The sequence below is a fragment of the Mauremys reevesii genome, linkage group 25 (genome assembly GCF_016161935.1).
Source record: "Mauremys reevesii isolate NIE-2019 linkage group 25, ASM1616193v1, whole genome shotgun sequence".
NCBI lineage: Eukaryota > Metazoa > Chordata > Testudines > Geoemydidae > Mauremys > Mauremys reevesii.
In genome coordinates this window covers 8,273,207-8,291,044 of record NC_052647.1, presented here as the reverse complement: position 1 = coordinate 8,291,044, position 17,838 = coordinate 8,273,207, and the positions used below count along the sequence as shown (strand labels likewise).

General features: G+C 54.6%; 1 protein-coding gene and 1 pseudogene across 1 annotated transcript in view; both read left to right on the top strand.

Annotated features, from left to right (window-relative positions):
• The first annotated feature begins 395 nt into the window (after positions 1–395).
• The window catches only part of LOC120391369 (adhesion G protein-coupled receptor E3-like), a 28,220-nt gene continuing 10,777 nt past the window's right edge, over positions 396–17,838 (top strand). The window contains exons 1-10 of the mRNA XM_039514981.1: positions 396–545; positions 6,556–6,711; positions 7,099–7,254; positions 7,938–8,093; positions 8,496–8,651; positions 9,414–9,569; positions 10,752–10,907; positions 13,627–13,758; positions 15,769–15,836; positions 17,600–17,704. Coding sequence (XP_039370915.1) covers positions 518–545; positions 6,556–6,711; positions 7,099–7,254; positions 7,938–8,093; positions 8,496–8,651; positions 9,414–9,569; positions 10,752–10,907; positions 13,627–13,758; positions 15,769–15,836; positions 17,600–17,704 — 1,269 coding nt within the window. The 5' untranslated portion in view covers positions 396–517. The remainder of the gene's footprint in view (positions 546–6,555; positions 6,712–7,098; positions 7,255–7,937; positions 8,094–8,495; positions 8,652–9,413; positions 9,570–10,751; positions 10,908–13,626; positions 13,759–15,768; positions 15,837–17,599; positions 17,705–17,838) is intronic.
• On the top strand, positions 681–3,414 carry LOC120391202 (annotated as a pseudogene).

Here is a 17,838-nt window from a genome sequence, read left to right as displayed (position 1 = left end):
CCTGGGGAGGAGAGAATAGCCACAGCACAGTGTGCCCCAGCCCCACCCCCGATCCTCCCTATGGGTCCTGGGAGGCAGGGAATAGCTGCAGTGCTGGGCACCAGCCTCGGCCCCTACATCAGGGGCTAGGAGTAGGGTGGGTGCAGGACCCCGACAGCAGCTCCACAGCAGCTGGGGTGGCCCCTTTTGCAGGGTGGGGGATTCCCCAGTGGCCGTTCCGCTGCCAGAGCAGCCTAGTGCCGCCTGAGTGTAGCTGAGAATCAGGCCTGTGATTGTTAAGCTGCTGGGGGCCCGGTCGCCTGGGTCCCATCACCCAGCTCAGTGCAGGTGGGTGATTCAGGCACATCTCCCTAGCAGGACTGTACAAAACATCCCCTTTTGTCTTGCAGATATTAACGAGTGTCAGGGCCCGAGCCCGGCAGACTGCGGACCCCACACAAACTGCACCAACGTGCCTGGGAGTTACTACTGCACCTGCATCGATGGCTACGAGCCCAGCTCTGGGAAAGCCAACTTCATGCACGCGAGTGAGAACAGCTGCCAGGGTGAGCTTTCCCCTGGCCCCACCTGCTGAGACCCCCCCTCGCACACACAAATGCTCGTTCCAGGTCTGGTGCTGCACCGGGACTTTTTCTGGCTTTCACAGTGGACTGAGGTTGTCAGCGAGGCTGTGATGAGACATGATCCTCACCTGCTTCCGCAGAGACCCCTACAGCATCCCCACAGCAGCTGGGGTGGCCCCTTTTGTGGGTAAAGGATTCTCAAGGGGCCGTTCTGCTGCCAGAGCAGCCTAGCACTGAGAGTCAGGCCTGTGATTGTTAAGATCCCAGCGGCCTGGTCGCTTGGGTCCCGTCACCCAGCTCAGTGCAGGTGGGTGATAAAGGAACATCTCCCTGCCAGGACTGTACAGAAGATCCCCTCTTGTCTTGCAGATATTGACGAGTGTCTAGGCCCGAGCCCGCCAGACTGCGGACCCCACGCAAACTGCACAAATATGCCTGGGAATTACTCCTGCAGCTGCACCAATGGCTACGAGCCCAGCACTGGGAAAACCAAGTTCACCCACGCGAGTGAGAACAGCTGCCAGGGTGAGCTCTCCCCTGGTCCCCCACCAGCTGAGATCCCCCCTTCCACAGACAAATGATCCTTCGAGGCCTGGTGCTGCTCCCGCAGAGCATGGGGCCGGGCTCACCCCTGTGCCTGGCGCTTGGATGTGGGATAAACAGACCCACACAGCAAACTGCAGTGATGCGCTGGGAAGAGGGGAGGAGACCCTCGCTGGCCCCAGCATCTGGGCTGCTAGTGTCCCCCTGGGCTGGGAAGGGACCTCGTGTATGAACCATGGAAATAGCACCGTGCGCTCTGCCCCCTATGGGCCCCAGTGAGGAGAGAATAGCCACAGCACAGTGTGCCCCAGCCACGCCCCCGATCCTCCCCATGGGTCCTGGGGGGCAGGGAATAGCTGCAGTGTTGGGCACCCTGACCTCAGCCTCTACATCAGGGGCTAGGAGCAGGGTGGGTGCAGGACCCCTACAGCAGCTCCACAGCAGCTGGGGTGGCCCCTTTTGCAGGGTGGGGGATTCTCAAGTGGCCGTTCCGCTGCCAGAGCAGCCTAGTGCCGCCTGAGTGTAGCTGAGAACCAGGTCTGTGATTGTTAAGATCCCAGGGGCCTGGTCGCTTGAGTCCCGTCACCCAGCTCAGTACAGGTGGACGATGCAGGAACGTCTCCCTGGCAGGACTGTACAGAGCGTCCCCTCTTGTCTTGCAGATATTGACGAGTGTCAGGGCTCGAGACCGGCAGACTGCGGACCCCAGGCAATCTGCACCAACGTGCCTGGGAGTTACTATTGCACCTGCATCGATGGTTATGAGCCCAGCTCTGGGAAAGCCAAGTTCACACTCGCGAGTGAGAACAGCTGCCGGGGTGAGCTCTCCCCTGGCCTCACCTGCTGAGACTCCCCCTCGCACACACAAATGTTCCTTCCAGGCCTGGTGCTGCACAGGAGCTGCTGCCGGCTTTGGCAGTGGACTGAGGTTGTCAGCGAGGCTGTGGTTAGAGGTGACCCTCGCCTGCTCCCGCAGAGCATGGGGCCGGGCTCACCCCTGTGCCCAGCGCTTGGACAGAGAATTAACAGATCCACAGAGCAAACTCCTTGTGCTGCAGAGATGCGCTGGGGAGAGGGGAGGGGACCCTCGCTGGTCCCTGCATCTGGGCTGCTAGTGCCCCCCTGAGCTGGGAAGGGGCCTCGTGTCTGGGCCATGGAAATAGCACCGTGCGCTCTGCCCCCTATGGGCCCTGCTAAGGAGAGAATAGCCACAGCACAGTGTGCTCCAGCCACGCCCCCGATCCTCCCTCATTCATGGGTCCTGGGGGGTAGAGAATAGCTGCAGTGCTGGGTGTGGGATTGAATGTGAGATGCTGAAGGCTTCTGGATTGAGAATTGTGTGTGAAGGGCTGGCTTTGGGGTTGTTCTCATTGGCCAGCTAATTGTGAATAGGTAGACAGGTGTGTAGAATGATAATTACCCTATGAGTTACAGCTGCGGCTGTGTGGGTTTAATTAACTAATTAGCAATTGTGATTGCTTATCATGTTGTATATAAGAGCATGCTGGGAATGAATAAAGATGGATGCATACACACACACTCTCTCTCTGCTTGGACTTCGTTCCTGCTCTTGCGATGCAACAAATGGTGACCCCGATGTGATACAGACTTGCAGTGCAGTGAACTAGTCAGAACAAGCTGGATCATCATTGAAACAAAACACAGTGAGAGAAGTACAGCTGTGGATGCTTCTCTTTTGAAGGTAATCATCAAAAATGAATTTAAGGAGCGTTACTCGCTGAATCCAGAGTATATAACTGATGTTGTGTATGAAAAACCTTATATCACTATTGAACTGAAACAAAATGTTTCCCAGAAGTCTGCCAAGAGTGTGGATATATCTGACGTGGCTTACTACTTTGAAAAAGATGTCAAAGGTGACTCACACTACAGATAAACATCAGTGAAGAACCTCTAAAATTTGATCAAGCTCTAATCTACTATGTTGATGAAAAGCCCCCAGAGTTTTCCATGAAACGTCTGACTGCTGGTATTATTGCAGTCATTGTAGTGGTGGTACTAGCAATTGTTGCTGGAATTATTGTACTGGTTATCACTAGGAGAAGGAGAGGAAAGTATGAGAAGGCTGAGGCAAAGGAAATGAATGAAATGCAAAGAGAACTAAACCCATAACTGAAGTCACTAGAAGACAAATCGTGAACTATCAAGAAGGCAAACAGAACTAAAACAAGATAAGTACTAGTACCACTGTTGCCAATCTTGAATGAAGATAGTGTTGGTGGCCTGAATTGATAAAAAGAAAAAGAAGGACGCGCCTGAAGTCCCAGCGTCGAGCGGCCGGAAGAGGAAAAGAAGAAGGGGGAAAAAAAAAAAAAAAAAAAAAAAAAAAGCGCACGGCTTTCACGAGCGAGCAGCTGCTGGAGCTGGAGAAGGAATTCCACTGCAAGAAGTACCTGAGCCTGACGGAGCGCTCGCAGATCGCTCACGCCCTCAAGCTCAGCAAGGTACAGGTCAAGATCTGGTTCCAGAACCGCCGCGCCAAGTGGGAACGCATCAACGCTGGGAGCTGCAGGGCGTCCGAGCGAGCAGCTGAGAGCTGCAGGGCGTCCGAGAGAGGAGGCGTGCCTGACAAGCGGCTGGGAGCCGCAGGGAATCCGAACGAGCGGCTGGGAAGCCGCGGGACGTTCGAATCAGGGAGGCGTACCTGACAAGTGGCTGGGAGCCGCAGGGTGTTCGAGCGAGCGGCTGGGAGCCGCAGGGCATCTGACAAGGGAGGCACACTCGAACCAAGAAGTGAGCAGCTAATATGGGAACTGCTGCGTCAGCAGATTTGATACGCATCACGGAGCGGTGGGGAGAAAAGTTCCCCTCTGATGCGTTATCCCGCCTGTTGCGGTGGGGACGAAGAGGGGGACTTTCCGTTCAATCGAGTAGTAATACTGTTTGGGAGCGGTTGGGCTGTGAGCTCTGGAAATCAGTGGCTCAGGGCGATAAGAAGGTTTTCTCCCTGAGTCCAGTATGGCTCACCGCGCAGAGACGATTGAAGGAGCAGTTCTTACAGCAAAAGGTAATGGTGGAAGCTTATCAAAGAGATGCAAGTTCACAGGACCAGCTGATTAGTGAATTAAAATCTACAAAGAAACGGCTGGATTTGGAAGTGAAAGAATTAAAACGGGAGTTACTGAAACTTCGAAGTGAAAAGCAGTCCATTGATGTTGAATGCTCAAGACTTCAGAAGGAAGTATCCCAGGTTCACCAGCAGATAGTGGAGTTAGAAAGCCACCTCCAGTCAGTGCAAAAAGAACGGGATGCACAAATCGCTGATGGAGGAAATAACCAGGCTTCCCATGAACGGATTCAAGCTTTGGAGATAGAGCTGCAGGCTGTTAGCCACAGTAAGATGATGTCGGAGAAAGAGCTGCAAGAAGTAATTTCACTTACCAGCCAGGAGCTTCGAGAATCTAGGAGAAAGATAAAACTTTTGGAAGAAATAAACAAGAAGTTGGCCCTCGAACTGGAACACGAACGGGGGAAGCTCACTGGTTTTGGTCAGTCTAACATTGCTTTGCGAGAGCACAGCACCATCCTCGAAACAGTACTAGCAGAGAGAGAGGCAGACCTGGTGCAGCTGAATCTCCGGGTTCAAGCAGTCCTAAATATTCAAGCTTTACAGACTGCCTTCGAAAGAGAAAAGTCAAACGTTAATAACCTTCAAAAGCAGGTTGCGGCAGCCAAAGTAGATGCAGCACATAACCGTCGTCATTATAGAGCTGCGGTTCTTGAGCTGAGTGAAATTAAGAAGGAGCTACAAGCCAAAGAACTGCTTGTCCAAACCCTTCAGGCTGAAGCAGACAAACTACACGCTATTATTGAATGTGCTCATGCCTCTTTTAAGGCGCTCCTTTTAAGACAAAAAGGGGGGATTTGCAGTGAGCGGGCAGACACCTTGGATAAGATGCCTGCCGCTCGGTTGCTGCAAGCTCTTAATTGGTTACATCTTGGTAAAAACAGCCAGGTGCCCCCCCGCGATTAAACATGTCAACGGGATGACTGGGGAAGAGCAGGGTGCGGCCCCCCGACCCTCGGTCAAATGGTTTGATTATCAGCAGCAAATATGGAAAGGACCAGTTGACTTGCTAACGTGGGGCAGGGGTTATGTGTGTGTTGCCACTGATGCGGGTCCCAGGTGGATGCCAGCGAGGTGGGTCCGGCCTTGGTTGCGTCCTCCGGAGTGACGGCAGCCAGATGCGGAGGAGCCTCACGAGACGCGTTCAGATGTCGCGGAACCAGAGCCCCCGGAGGAGAGCTGTTTGTTAGCTCTGCCAGGACTTTTTGATCCTCCATGAATGAATTACTCACTTGAGATGATTTTTTGTGTTTGACAGAAAATCTGTGTGGTACCATGCAATTATTATTTAGAACTAAGATTTATGTTTTATGTTCCTTGTTACGTTTTGTGTTGTCTGTTTTCTGGCCAGAATTGTTGTTGTATTGTCATGTGGTTTGATGTTTTTTCCTTAAGACCCCCCACCACCCTCAGTGTCAGTTTGATCACCTGACATCTGAGGGATGTTTCAAAAAAAAAAAAAAAAAGGGGGGGGGGTCCTGCAGAGGTTACATCATTTGTTTATTGTGTTTTGTTTTGTTCGTTTGATGTTTTTGAAATTATATGTTAAGGATTGAATGGTCATATAGGTTGATCTTATAAAGCTTTAATTTTTTGTTTATGATAGGTTATAATGTTATGCTGTTATGAGTTGCAAATGTTTTATGAATAACATAATATTTGATTAAGATAGATTGTGGTGTTATGCTGTTATAAGTTGAAAATGTTTGGTGAATGTTTTTATCTTGTTTTCCTTTTCCCTTTTCTTTTCATTGTAAATAAAGGGGGGAGATGTGGGATTGAATGTGAGATGCTGAAGGCTTCTGGATTGAGAATTGTGTGTGAAGGGCTGGCTTTGGGCTTGTTCTCATTGGCCAGCTAATTGTGAATAGGTAGACAGGTGTGTAGAATGATAATTACCCTATGAGTTACAGCTGCGGCTGTGTGGGTTTAATTAACTAATTAGCAATTGTGATTGCTTATCATGTTGTATATAAGAGCATGCTGGGAATGAATAAAGATGGATGCATACACACACACTCTCTCTCTCTGCTTGGACTTTGTTCCTGCTCTTGCGATGCAACAGCTGGGCACCAGCCTCGGCCCCTACATCAGGGGCTAGGAGCAGGGTGGGTGCAGGACCCCGGCTGCAGCTCCACAGCAGGTGGGGTGGCCCCTTTTGCAGGGTGGGGGATTCCCCAGTGGCTGTTCCGCTGCCAGAGCAGCCTAGTGCCGCCTGAGTGTAGCTGAGAACCAGGCCTGTGATTGTTAAGCTGCTGGGGGCCCAGTCGCCTGGGTCCCATCACCCAGCTCAGTGCAGGTGGGTGATACAGGCACATCTCCCTAGCAGGACTGTACAAAACATCCCCTTTTGTCTTGCAGATATTAACGAGTGTCAGGGCCCGAGCCCGGCAGACTGCGGACCCCACACAAACTGCACCAACGTGCCTGGGAGTTACTACTGCACCTGCATCGATGGCTACGAGCCCAGCTCTGGGAAAGCCAACTTCACGCACGCGAGTGAGAACAGCTGCCAGGGTGAGCTTTCCCCTGGCCCCACCTGCTGAGACCCCCCCTCGCACACACAAATGCTCGTTCCAGGTCTGGTGCTGCACCGGGACTTTTTCTGGCTTTCACAGTGGACTGAGGTTGTCAGCGAGGCTGTGATGAGACATGATCCTCACCTGCTTCCGCAGAGACCCCTACAGCATCCCCACAGCAGCTGGGGTGGCCCCTTTTGTGGGTAAAGGATTCTCAAGGGGCCGTTCTGCTGCCAGAGCAGCCTAGCACTGAGAGTCAGGCCTGTGATTGTTAAGATCCCAGCGGCCTGGTCGCTTGGGTCCCGTCACCCAGCTCAGTGCAGGTGGGTGATACAGGAACATCTCCCTGCCAGGACTGTACAGAAGATCCCCTCTTGTCTTGCAGATATTGACGAGTGTCTGGGCCCGAGACCGCCAGACTGCGGACCCCACGCAAACTGCACCAATATGCCTGGGAATTACTCCTGCAGCTGCACCAATGGCTACGAGCCCAGCTCTGGGAAAACCAAGTTCACCCACGCGAGTGAGAACAGCTGCCAGGGTGAGCTCTCCCCTGGCCCCCACCAGCTGAGATCCCCCCTTCCACAGACAAATGTTCCTTCCAGGCCTGGTGCTGCTCCCGCAGAGCATGGGGCTGTGTTCACCCCGTGCCCGGCGCTTGGATAGGGGATAAACAGACCCACAAAGCAAACTCCTTGTGCTGCAGAGATGTGCTGGGGAGAGGGGAGGGGACCCTCGCTGCCCCAGCACGCAGCATCTGGGCTGCTAGTGTCCCCCTGAGCTGGGAAAGGGCCTCGTGTCTGGGCCATGGAAATAGCACCGTGCCCTCTGCCCCCTATGGGCCCCAGTGAGGAGAGAATAGCCACAGTACAGTGTGCCCCAGCCCCACCCCCGATCCTCCCCCATGGGTCCTGGGAGGCAGGGAACAGCTGCAGTGCTGGGCCCCGGCCTTGGCCCTACATCAGGGGCTAGGAGCAGGGTGGGTGCAGGACCCCGACAGCAGCTCCACACCAGCTGGCGTGGCCCCTTTTGCAGGGTGGGGGATTCTCCAGTGCCGTTCCCCTGCCAGAGCAGCCGCCTGAGTGTAGCTGAGAACCAGGCCTGTGATTGTTAAGCTGCTGGAGGCCCGGTCGCCTGGGTCCCATCACCCAGCTCAGTGCAGGTAGGTGATACAGGAACGTCTCCCTAGCAGCACTGTACAGAACATCCCCTCTTGTCTTGCAGATATTAACGAGTGTCAGGGCCCGAGCCCGGCAAACTGTGGACCCCACGCAAACTGCACCAACGTGCCTGGGAATTACTCCTGCACCTGCATCGATGGCTACGAGCCCAGCTCTGGGAAAGCCAAGTTCACACACGCGAGTGAGAACAGCTGCCAGGGTGAGCTTTCCCCTGGCCCCACCTGCTGAGACCCCCCCCTCGCACACACAAATGCTCGTTCCAGGTCTGGTGCTGCACCGGGACTTTTTCTGGCTTTGGTAGTGGCCTGAGGTTGTCAGCGAGGCTGTGATGAGACATGATCCTCACCTGCTCCCACTGACCCCCTACAGCAGCCCCACAGCAGCTGGGGTGGCCCCTTTTGTAGGGTAAAGGATTCTCAAGGGGCCGTTCTGCTGCCAGAGCAGCCTAGTGCCGCTTGAGTGCACCTGAGAGTCAGGCCTGTGATTGTTAAGCTCCCAGGGGCCTGGTCGCTTGGGTCCCGTCACCCAGCTCAGTGAAGGTGGGTGATACAGGAACATCTCCCTGCCAGGACTGTACAGAAGATCCCCTCTTGTCTTGCAGATATTGACGAGTGTCTAGGCCCGAGCCCGCCAGACTGCGGACCCCACGCAAACTGCACAAATATGCCTGGGAGTTACTACTGCAGCTGCACCAATGGCTACGAGCCCAGCTCTGGGAAAGCCAAGTTCACCCACGCGAGTGAGAACAGCTGCCAGGGTGAGCTCTGCCCTGGCCCCCACCAGCTGAGATCCCCCCTTCCACAGACAAATGTTCCTTCCAGGCCTGGTGCTGCTCCCGCAGAGCATGGGGCCGTGCTCACCCCTGTGCCCGGCGCTTGGATAGGGGATAAACAGACCCACACAGCAAACTCCTTGTGCTCCAGTGATGTGCTGGGGAGAGGGGAGGGGACCCTCGCTGGCCCCAGAACGCAGCATCTGGGCTGCTAGTGTCCCCCTGAGCTGGGAAGGGGCCTCGTGTATGAACCATTGAAATAGCACAGTGCGCTCTGTCCCCTATGGGCTCTGGTGAGGAGAGAATTGCCACAGCACAGTGTGCTCCAGCCATGCCCTTGATCCTCCCCCATAGGTGCTGGGGGCAGGGAATAGCTGAAGTACAGGGCACCATGATGACACCCTGAATCTTCCTGCTTTTGGTCCTGGGGGGCAGGGAATAGCTGCTGTTCTGGGCACCCCGACCTCAGCCTCTACATCAGGGGCTAGGAGCAGGGTGGGTGCAGGACCCCGACAGCAGCTCCACAGCAGCTGGGGTGGCCCCTTTTGCAGTGTGGGGGATTCTCCAGTCGCCGTTCCCTGGCAGAGCAGCCTAGTGCCGCCTGAGTGTAGCTGAGAATCAGGCCTGTGATTGTTAAGCTGCTGGGGGCCCGGTCGCCTGGGTCCGGTCACCCAGCTCAGTACAGGTGGTTGATACAGGAACGTGTCCCTGGCAGGTCTGTACAGAAGATCCCCTCTTGTCTTGCAGATATTGACGAGTGTCAGGGCCCGAGCCTGGCAGACTGCAGACCCCACACAAACTGCACCAACATGCCCGGGAGTTACTATTGCACCTGCATTGATGGCTACGAGCCCAGCTCTGGGAAAGCCAACTTCACGCACGCGAGTGAGAACAGCTGCCAGGGTGAGCTCTCCCCTGGCCCCACCTGCTGAGACCCCCCCCCTCGCACACACAAATGCTCCTTCCAGGCCTGGTGCTGCACAGGAGCTGCTGCCGGCTTTGGCAGTGGACTGAGGTTGTCAGCGAGGCTGTGATGAGAAGTGACCCTCACCTGCTCCTGCAGAGCATGGGGCCGGGCTCACCCCTGTGCCCGGCGCTTGGACAGAGAATTAACAGATCCACAGAGCAAACTCCTTGTGCTGCAGAGATGCGCTGGGAAGAGGGGAGGGGACCCTCGCTGGCCCCAGCACGCAGCATCTGGGCTGCTCCTGCCCCCCTGAGCTGGGAAGGGGCCTCGTGTCTGGGCCATGGAAATAGCACCGTGCGCTCTGCCCCCTATGGGCCCTGGGGAGGAGAGAATAGCCACAGCACAGTGTGCCCCAGCCCCACCCCCGATCCACCGCCCTGGGTCCTGGGGGGCAGGGAATAGCTGCAGTGCTGGGCACCAGCCTCGGCCCCTACATCAGGGGCGAGGAGCAGGGTGGGTGCAGGACCCCGACAGCAGCTCCTCACCAGCTGGGGTGGCACCTTTTGCAGGGTGGGGGAATTCTCCAGTGGCCGTTCGGCTGCCAGAGCAGCCTAGTGCCGCCTGAGTGTAGCTGAGAACCAGGCCTGTGATATTAACGAGTGTCAGGGCCCGAGCCCGGCAGACTGTGGACCCCACGCAAACTGCACCAACGTGCCTGGGAGTTACTCCTGCACCTGCATCGATGGCTATGAGCCCAACTCTGGGAAAGCGAAGTTCATGCACGCGAGTGAGAACAGCTGCCAGGGTGAGCTCTGCCCTGGCCCGACCTGCTGAGACCCCCCCACCCTCCGCACACACAAATGCTCCTTCCAGGTGTGGTGCTGCACCGGGACTTTTTCTGGCAGTGGCCCGAGGCTGTGATGAGACATGATCCTCACCTGCTCCCGCAGACCCCCTACAGCAGCCCCACAGCAGCTGGGGTGGCCCCTTTTGTGGGTAAAGGATTCTCAAGGGGCCGTTCTGCTGCCAGAGCAGCCTAGCACTGAGAGTCAGGCCTGTGATTGTTAAGATCCCAGGGGCCTGGTCTCTTGGGTCCCGTCACCCAGCTCAGTGAAGGTGGGTGATACAGGAACATCTCCCTAGCAGGACTGTACAGAAGATCCCCTCTTGTCTTGCAGATATTGACGAGTGTCTGGGCCCGAGCCCGCCAGACTGCGGACCCCACGCAAACTGCACAAATATGCCTGGGAATTACTCTTGCAGCTGCACCAATGGCTACGAGCCCAGCGCTGGGAAAGCCAAGTTCACCCACGCGAGTGAGAACAGCTGCCAGGGTGAGCTCTCCCCTGGCCCCACCTGCTGAGATCCCCCCTTCCACAGACAAATGTTCCTTCCAGGCCTGATGCTGCTCCCACAGAGCACGAGGACAGGCTCACCCCTGTGCCCGGCGCTTGGATAGGGGATAAACAGACCCAGAGAGCAAACTCCTTGTGCTGCAGAGATGTGCTGGGGAGAGGGGAGGGGACCCTCGCTGGCCCCAGCACGCAGCATCTGAGCTGCTAGTGTCCTCCTGAGCTGGGAAGGGGCCTTGTGTCTGGGCCATGGAAATAGCACCGTGCGCTCTGCCCCCTACGGGCACTGGGGAGGAGAGAATAGCCACAGCACAGTGTGCCCCAGCCCTGCCCCTGATCCTCCTCCATGGCTCCTGGGTAGCAGGGAATAGCTGCAGTGCTGGGCAACTCATGGCTCATTCAGCCATTGCCATCTGCACTGGTATTGCAGCACTGGGCATCACCTGATGTGCTTGATAACTATAGGAAGCAGCAGGCGTGTTTCCCGGCAGGGCTGCTTTTCCCTTCCCAGCTGGAGCGGCTCATTCCGGACAATAGCCACTTGCTCCCGTTCACTGACCCAGTAACCGAACTCCTGGCTGTAACCAGCGCCATCTCCCCATAGCACAGTGCATTTCGGACGCCTTGGTTATCCCCACAGCAGCGTCACCCCAGTGCCCAAGGTACAGCTCCTAGATCAGCCTGACCCAGCGCTTTCTCTCTCCTTGCAAACATTGACGAGTGCCAGCGAAACGCCACAATCTGTGAGCCCCACGGGAACTGCATCAACATGCCAGGGAGCTACATGTGTAAATGCAGTTGGGGATTTGGAAAGAGTCAAAAGGATACGTGTAAGAACTGCACAGGTACAACAGGAGCTGGAAACAATTGTGGCACAGGCATGCTGCTTCTGGCTTTTCTGCAGTGTTGCTAACGCGTGGCCTTGCCTTAAAGCCCCACCTCCTGGAGTCACGTGATTCTGCTTTTGGCTAAAATCAAAATTAGGCCCAGGTCCACATGGCGGAGGAAAAACTGCAAAATGTTACTCTGGGGTGACCAACAGCTCCCAAACCAGAGTCAACCAAAACGAAGCCAAAATGGATTTTAAAAAAAATCTTGCAGTTTTTAAACCGATCTCGTGACTTTTTTGCAGCCTGACTCACGGTTTGGGGCTTTTATTGATTGCTTGGCGTTGGCGATGCTGTTAATGCACCGTCACTGAACTGACCTAGGATCTCTGAAACTAACCCACATGCCTGGATGGGGAAACTAACCAGGTTGCCCTAAGGTCTCGCTCTTTCTCTGCGCCCCACCCGGGCAAAGTGTCTGTTCTGACTCCCAGCCTGTCTTACAAATTGGAAACCGAGCCCCGGGATTGAAGGTCGCCATGTCTCTTGTCATGCTGCGTAATTCCACCGAGGCACGAGAGTAGGGGAGGTTGTTAGAAGCTGCAACATCCCCCCAAACCTGCAATCAGAGTCCAAGATGCTCTTTCATAGCACAGCACTGAAGTGGGGGAAGGTCAGGTCTTTGCAAAGTAAACTGGGCTGAGAAGGAGCCAAGGACTCTGTCGGACAAAAGGCTCACAGGTTTCTGGAACCCATTAACCGAACCCTCAGCAGCTGCTAAGGCTGGGGAAGGAGCTGACATCCCAAAGGAACCAGCTTGGGTCATCAGCAGGAATCAAACCCAGGATCTGTCTACTGAAAGGACACATCTCAGCTGCTGGAGCTAAGGGAGTAACTCCATTAGCCAGTCATTGTAGCAGGCTATCATCTACTTATTGGAACCAGCCACTAGAGCAGGACAAACTTGCTCTCTCCTTGTTCTGAGGCACAACATCATCATCAAGAGGTTGGCACATACAGGTCCCCTCACAGGCATGGTGAAGGCTCGTTGCCTTCCAAGAGGTTTTACAATGGAGCAAAAGTTAAGTTTTCTGCCAAAGGAACAAGGGATTTTTTCCAGCCCTGATGCACTCCCGGCCGTGAGCCAGGAGACACAAAGCTCCTCTCAGTGAGGGGGAGCAGAGGGTAAAATCTGCATGGTGAGGCAGGGGAGACACATTCTTGGCCTTCTATGGAGGAAATAAGCTGAAAGGGACAGGTCTAGTGGATACGCTATGAGAACTGGGTTCTAGTCCCAGCTCTGTTCCTGCTGAGTGTCCTTAGGCAATTCCCTGCCTCAGTTTTCTCTCCCATCTCTTGTCCATTTAGTCTAGAAGCTCTTTATGGCCGTGTGGGTGCAGTGCTCTGGGTGCTGCCTTTATGCAAATAACGACCGAGGGGAAGGGGCATAGTGGGAAATAGCAAAACGCTGCCACGGGAAAGAGAGAGAAGGGGAGTCTGAGAAAGAGCTGCTGGAGCACGGCCCAAGGGAAGGATCCGTGAGCGCTCTGGACTCTCCCCACTGACTGACTTGTTTGCTGATGTCCAGGCGAAGGGGATTTTAGCCACAAGGATTTCTGTGAGAAGCAGAAGCGTTATGGATAAATATCGGGGAGAGTTTAGCTTTCTTCAGGGGCCCTGCCCCTACTTCCTCAGGAAGGATCACCACCAATTAGCAGGGAAGAAAGCAGAATTGAATGGGGGAGGAGTTAGATGGAGCAGACAGACTGACAGACAGACTAAGCCCCCTAAAATTGGGGGCTCCATGTCATTCACCCCCATGCGCTCCGAGCTGTGCTGTGTGTGACACCCTCCCCCCCGCTTTCCCCTCTCAGACATCGACGAGTGCAACAAGACCACAGATATCTGTGGCCCCAACACCATGTGCATCAACACCAATGGGAGCTACCGGTGTGAGTGCCGGGCTGGCTACATCCCCTCCAATGGGAACACGACCCTGTGCAAAGGTGGGTCCTGCAGCTGGGAACATGGAGGAGGCACCTGGGGGACTGAGCAGGCTCTGGGGCTGCACAGGCAGAGGTCTTGCCTAAGGGGGCAGGGAGCTGGGAATGGGTCTGGGGCTCTCACCTTCCCCCAGCCCAGCCTGTCCGTCCACTGGGGTGTTTCCAGTTATGTCAGAGCCACAGGCACCAGCGTGCCCAGGTCTGGCTTGGGGAGCGGGTTAGGGGCCACATCAGGGCCAGGCTGGAATGAGACTGATCCGTGCCGGAGCCAGGCCGGGGAGTGGGTGAGCAGGGCCCCCAGGGGCGGAGCGTCTCTTCCCTAGGGCTGCCAACTGTCTAATCACACAAACCAAAACACCCTTCTCCCTCCCTTTCTCCAAGGCCCCGCCCTGCCCACTGCATCCCTCTCCCTCCCTTTCGCCCACTTTTACTCACTTTCACAGTATGGGGCAGGGGTTTGGGGTGTGGGAGGGGGTGCGGGCTCTGGGCTGAGCCTGGGGAAGGGGGTTGGGGTGCAGGTGGGTTTGTGGGGGGGAGGGTTGTGGGGTGCAGGCTCTGGGAGGGAGTTTCGGTGAGGGAGGGAGCTCAGGGCTGGGGTAGCAGGTTGGAGTGTGGTAAGGGGTGTGGGATCTGGGAGGCGGCTCACGGCTAGGGCAGAGGATTGGGGTTGCGGGAGGGGGTAAAGGTTGTGGGCTCCAGCCGGGTGGCGCTTAGCTCGGTGGGTCCCGGTCGACAGCAAAACAGGCCTAGGCAGGCTCTCTTCCTACCCTGGCCCTGCACTGCTCCCGGAAGTAGCTGGCAGGTCCTTGTGGCTCATGGGGGGTGGGTCAGGAGTCTCCACGCACTGCCTCCTCCTGAAGGCACCGCCTCCGCAGCTCCCATTGGCCACAGTTCCAGAGTATCTCCAGATTTACCCCAGTGTGAGAGCAGAATCTGGACCCACCGGGAGGAGGCCTAGGATGTGGGGGGCCCTTGTGTGTGAACTTAAGCCATCAAAAAAAGTTTTCTCTCAAGTGGGATCCCCTGCTGGCTATCAGATGTGCTGGGCGTTCCCAGCCCCCAGTGATTTCAGTGCCCAGAACCTGTGACTATGAGGCCTGGCCCGTTAGGCTCTGGTGGCTCCCCTCTCCTCCCATGTGAACTCAGAGCAGGCCCAGCTCCTGCTGGCAGGGAGCAGAGAGGGCGCTGGCCAAGACCTCTGGGTGGGAATCTCAGTGTCACCAACCCCAGGAGCGCAGAGATCAGGAGTCAGACCCCCAAGATCAGTAGATTGGGCCCAAAATTGTGGGATTTTTTCCTCTGAAAAAGATGATCTCATCGTGTCGGGTCTGTATTTTGACTTATGAAGCCACCCTCCCGTGTGCTGGTGGCCATTCCCGCACTGCCCATTCTCCCCTGGGTAGGATACAGTGGTTCTGTCCATACAGCAGGAGCTCTCTGGTTCCTGATGGCACGGAGCCTCCAGCTTCTCCACCAATCCCCCCACATTATGGTTAATTCATTCTGTGCCCCTCACCCAGCCCAGCAATTAGTTCTGCTCCCTGCAGCCTGCACATGTGCCTCTGCACCCGCCGGGCACCTCAGCTCCTTCTGCAGCCTCAGGGGTTCTTCACCCCCTATCCAGGCCTGCTGCTTCAGGTATGGAGCTGGGGGGACAGAGAGAGCCCAGTGCAACAACAACGACGGGAGTTACCAGTCTGCCTGCCCAGCCGCCCAAATCCCGTCCACTGGGAGCTGGGTCCAGAACCAAACCACAGGAGCAGCAGGGACAGGCAAAGTGGAGTGTAAATGGAGGGGAGAGAGAGAGAGAGTGAGACGGGGAGGAAGGGAGGGAGACGGGAGTTTTGTAGCAGCCGCATGTTAAACTATTGGCAGGGCAGGACTGGCATGTGGACAGAGAGCAGCCATCGGGGCTGGGAAGAGAAGGGGATTTTCCCCTAGGCAGGAGTGAGTTAATATGAAAATCTGATGTGAAAACTCTAACGACTGCTCCTCTCTTCCCATCGCTCCAAGTCCCCAGCATTAACTCCAGCGTTCAGTTCGTGGCCATCAAAGAGACGTTCAGGAATTTCTCTCTGCAGGTACGTTTGACCCCATTGTTCATTTCTTGGGGATTTTGCTCTGTGTGTTTTACCACCAATATGGAAATTCCCAGACAAAAACCTTTGCTGTTGCTATTACGGTGACCCATGTAAACCCCAATCCAAGATCAGAGCAATACTGTGTTTGTTCCTTTCATCCCTGGGACTCGATCCTCCTCATCCTTCTAGGCTAGTCCCATCTACATGCGATCAGCTATTCAAGTCCTTCTCCATTCCAGTTTGTCTTGAAGCAGTTCCTCAGAAACTCCACAGCTCATCACATCCTTTTGTATGACAGCCTGAGCCACCCATCTAGTCTGGAGTCTCCCAATCCTCTTATCTTCTGCATCTAAGTTTAGCACCTTGTTTCCTGTTTGTTCTTCTGACCTTCTTGTCACACGCCCACACCATCTGAGCGTGGATCCCTCAGCATCTCTATCATTGGTCCTACTTTCACTTGCCCTAATTCCCTCATGTCGAACATGGCCCGTCCTTGTAACTCCAAGCATCCATTTTAACATTTTCACTTCCTCTGTCTTCATGAATAGCTCCTGGCTCTTCCTCAGTCCCCTGATTTTGGAACCATACAAAAGTGCAGGCCTGATGACCATCTTCTAGATCTTACTTTTCTATTTGACAGGTGTTCTCCTTTCTCAGAGAACCCCCTCACTTCTCTCCCTTTACTCCATGACTTTCCCAGTCTGCTTATACGTTTTTTGTTGAGTTCATCGTTTTCCTGTAATATCATAGAATTATAGGAATAGAAGGGACCTTGAGAGGCCATCTAGTCCAGTTCCCTGCAGTGATGGCAGGAATAAGTATTATCTAGACCATCCCTGACAGGTGTTTGTCCAACCTGCTCTTAAAAATCTCCAGTGATGGAGATTCCACAATCTCCCTAGGCAATTTATTCTAGTTCTTAATTATCCTGACAAGAAACTTTTTCTAGTGTCCAAGCTGTTGATTTGATGGGATTTGTTCTTGACAAATCCATGCTGACTGTTATTTATCACCTTGTCAAGTATCACAGGGGTAGCGGTGTTACTGTGGATCTGTAAAAAGCAACAAAGGGTCCTGTGGCACCTTACAGACATATTGGAACATAAGCTTTCGTGGGTGAATACTCACTTCGTCAGATGCATGTGTCATATTGACCTTAGAAAGGCTTTTGACACTGTTTCACATAACCTCATAAACAAAGTTATCAACTTATTATATTCTAGGGGGTTTCAAATTGATATTGAACCTTCTAAAACTTCTGTAGCTTTGCTAGTGACTGGTCCGCAGACTTACCCACCCATTGTCTTCCTGAAGGAGAGCATTGAATATACAGACCATGTACTGTGATTTCTTCTGCTGATTTTCATGCTGTTTCTTTCAATATGCACCTGCATGTCTCTCTGCATCTTCCTTCACTTCCTCTTTTCTCTCCCCCACAAGCACTACATCAGCTACAAAACTCACGTGCCAGGGGGCCACTCTCTGGCTGCTTTCTGTCAATGCATCCAGCACGCGTGTGAACAAAAAGGGGCTTCGTCCCAAGCCTTGATATATTCCAGGTGTTACTAGAAACTGTTCCCTTTCTCCACATGAACCTCTCGCTGTGGCAACAGCGCCATCGTACATGTCTTGGACACGTCTGGTATAAAAGCTTTATTCATTCAATGAGGGGTGTCAGGATCAGGCCCTGCATAAGGCAAACACCAATGTTGGTCGCCCTTCAGCGCCTGCAGAACTCACCCTCTGCCCGGGTCTCTCTGCAGGGAAAGCGGAGCGGTGAAAGCAGGAATGTTTCCTCTTTCCTTAATTCGACCTTCAACATTTTGATGTCCATGTTTGGAGACGGGAATGCGACGTTATCACTGGAGGTGAGAGGCTCCGCCCCTTGAATGTGCCTTGCAGGCTAGTGCCCCGTGTGTGTCCCAGAGCCCTGTGTGCTGCTGTGCCAGGTTAGGAGTCTCACTGGGGGAAAGGAGACATGTAGTTACTCCTCAGAAAAGAT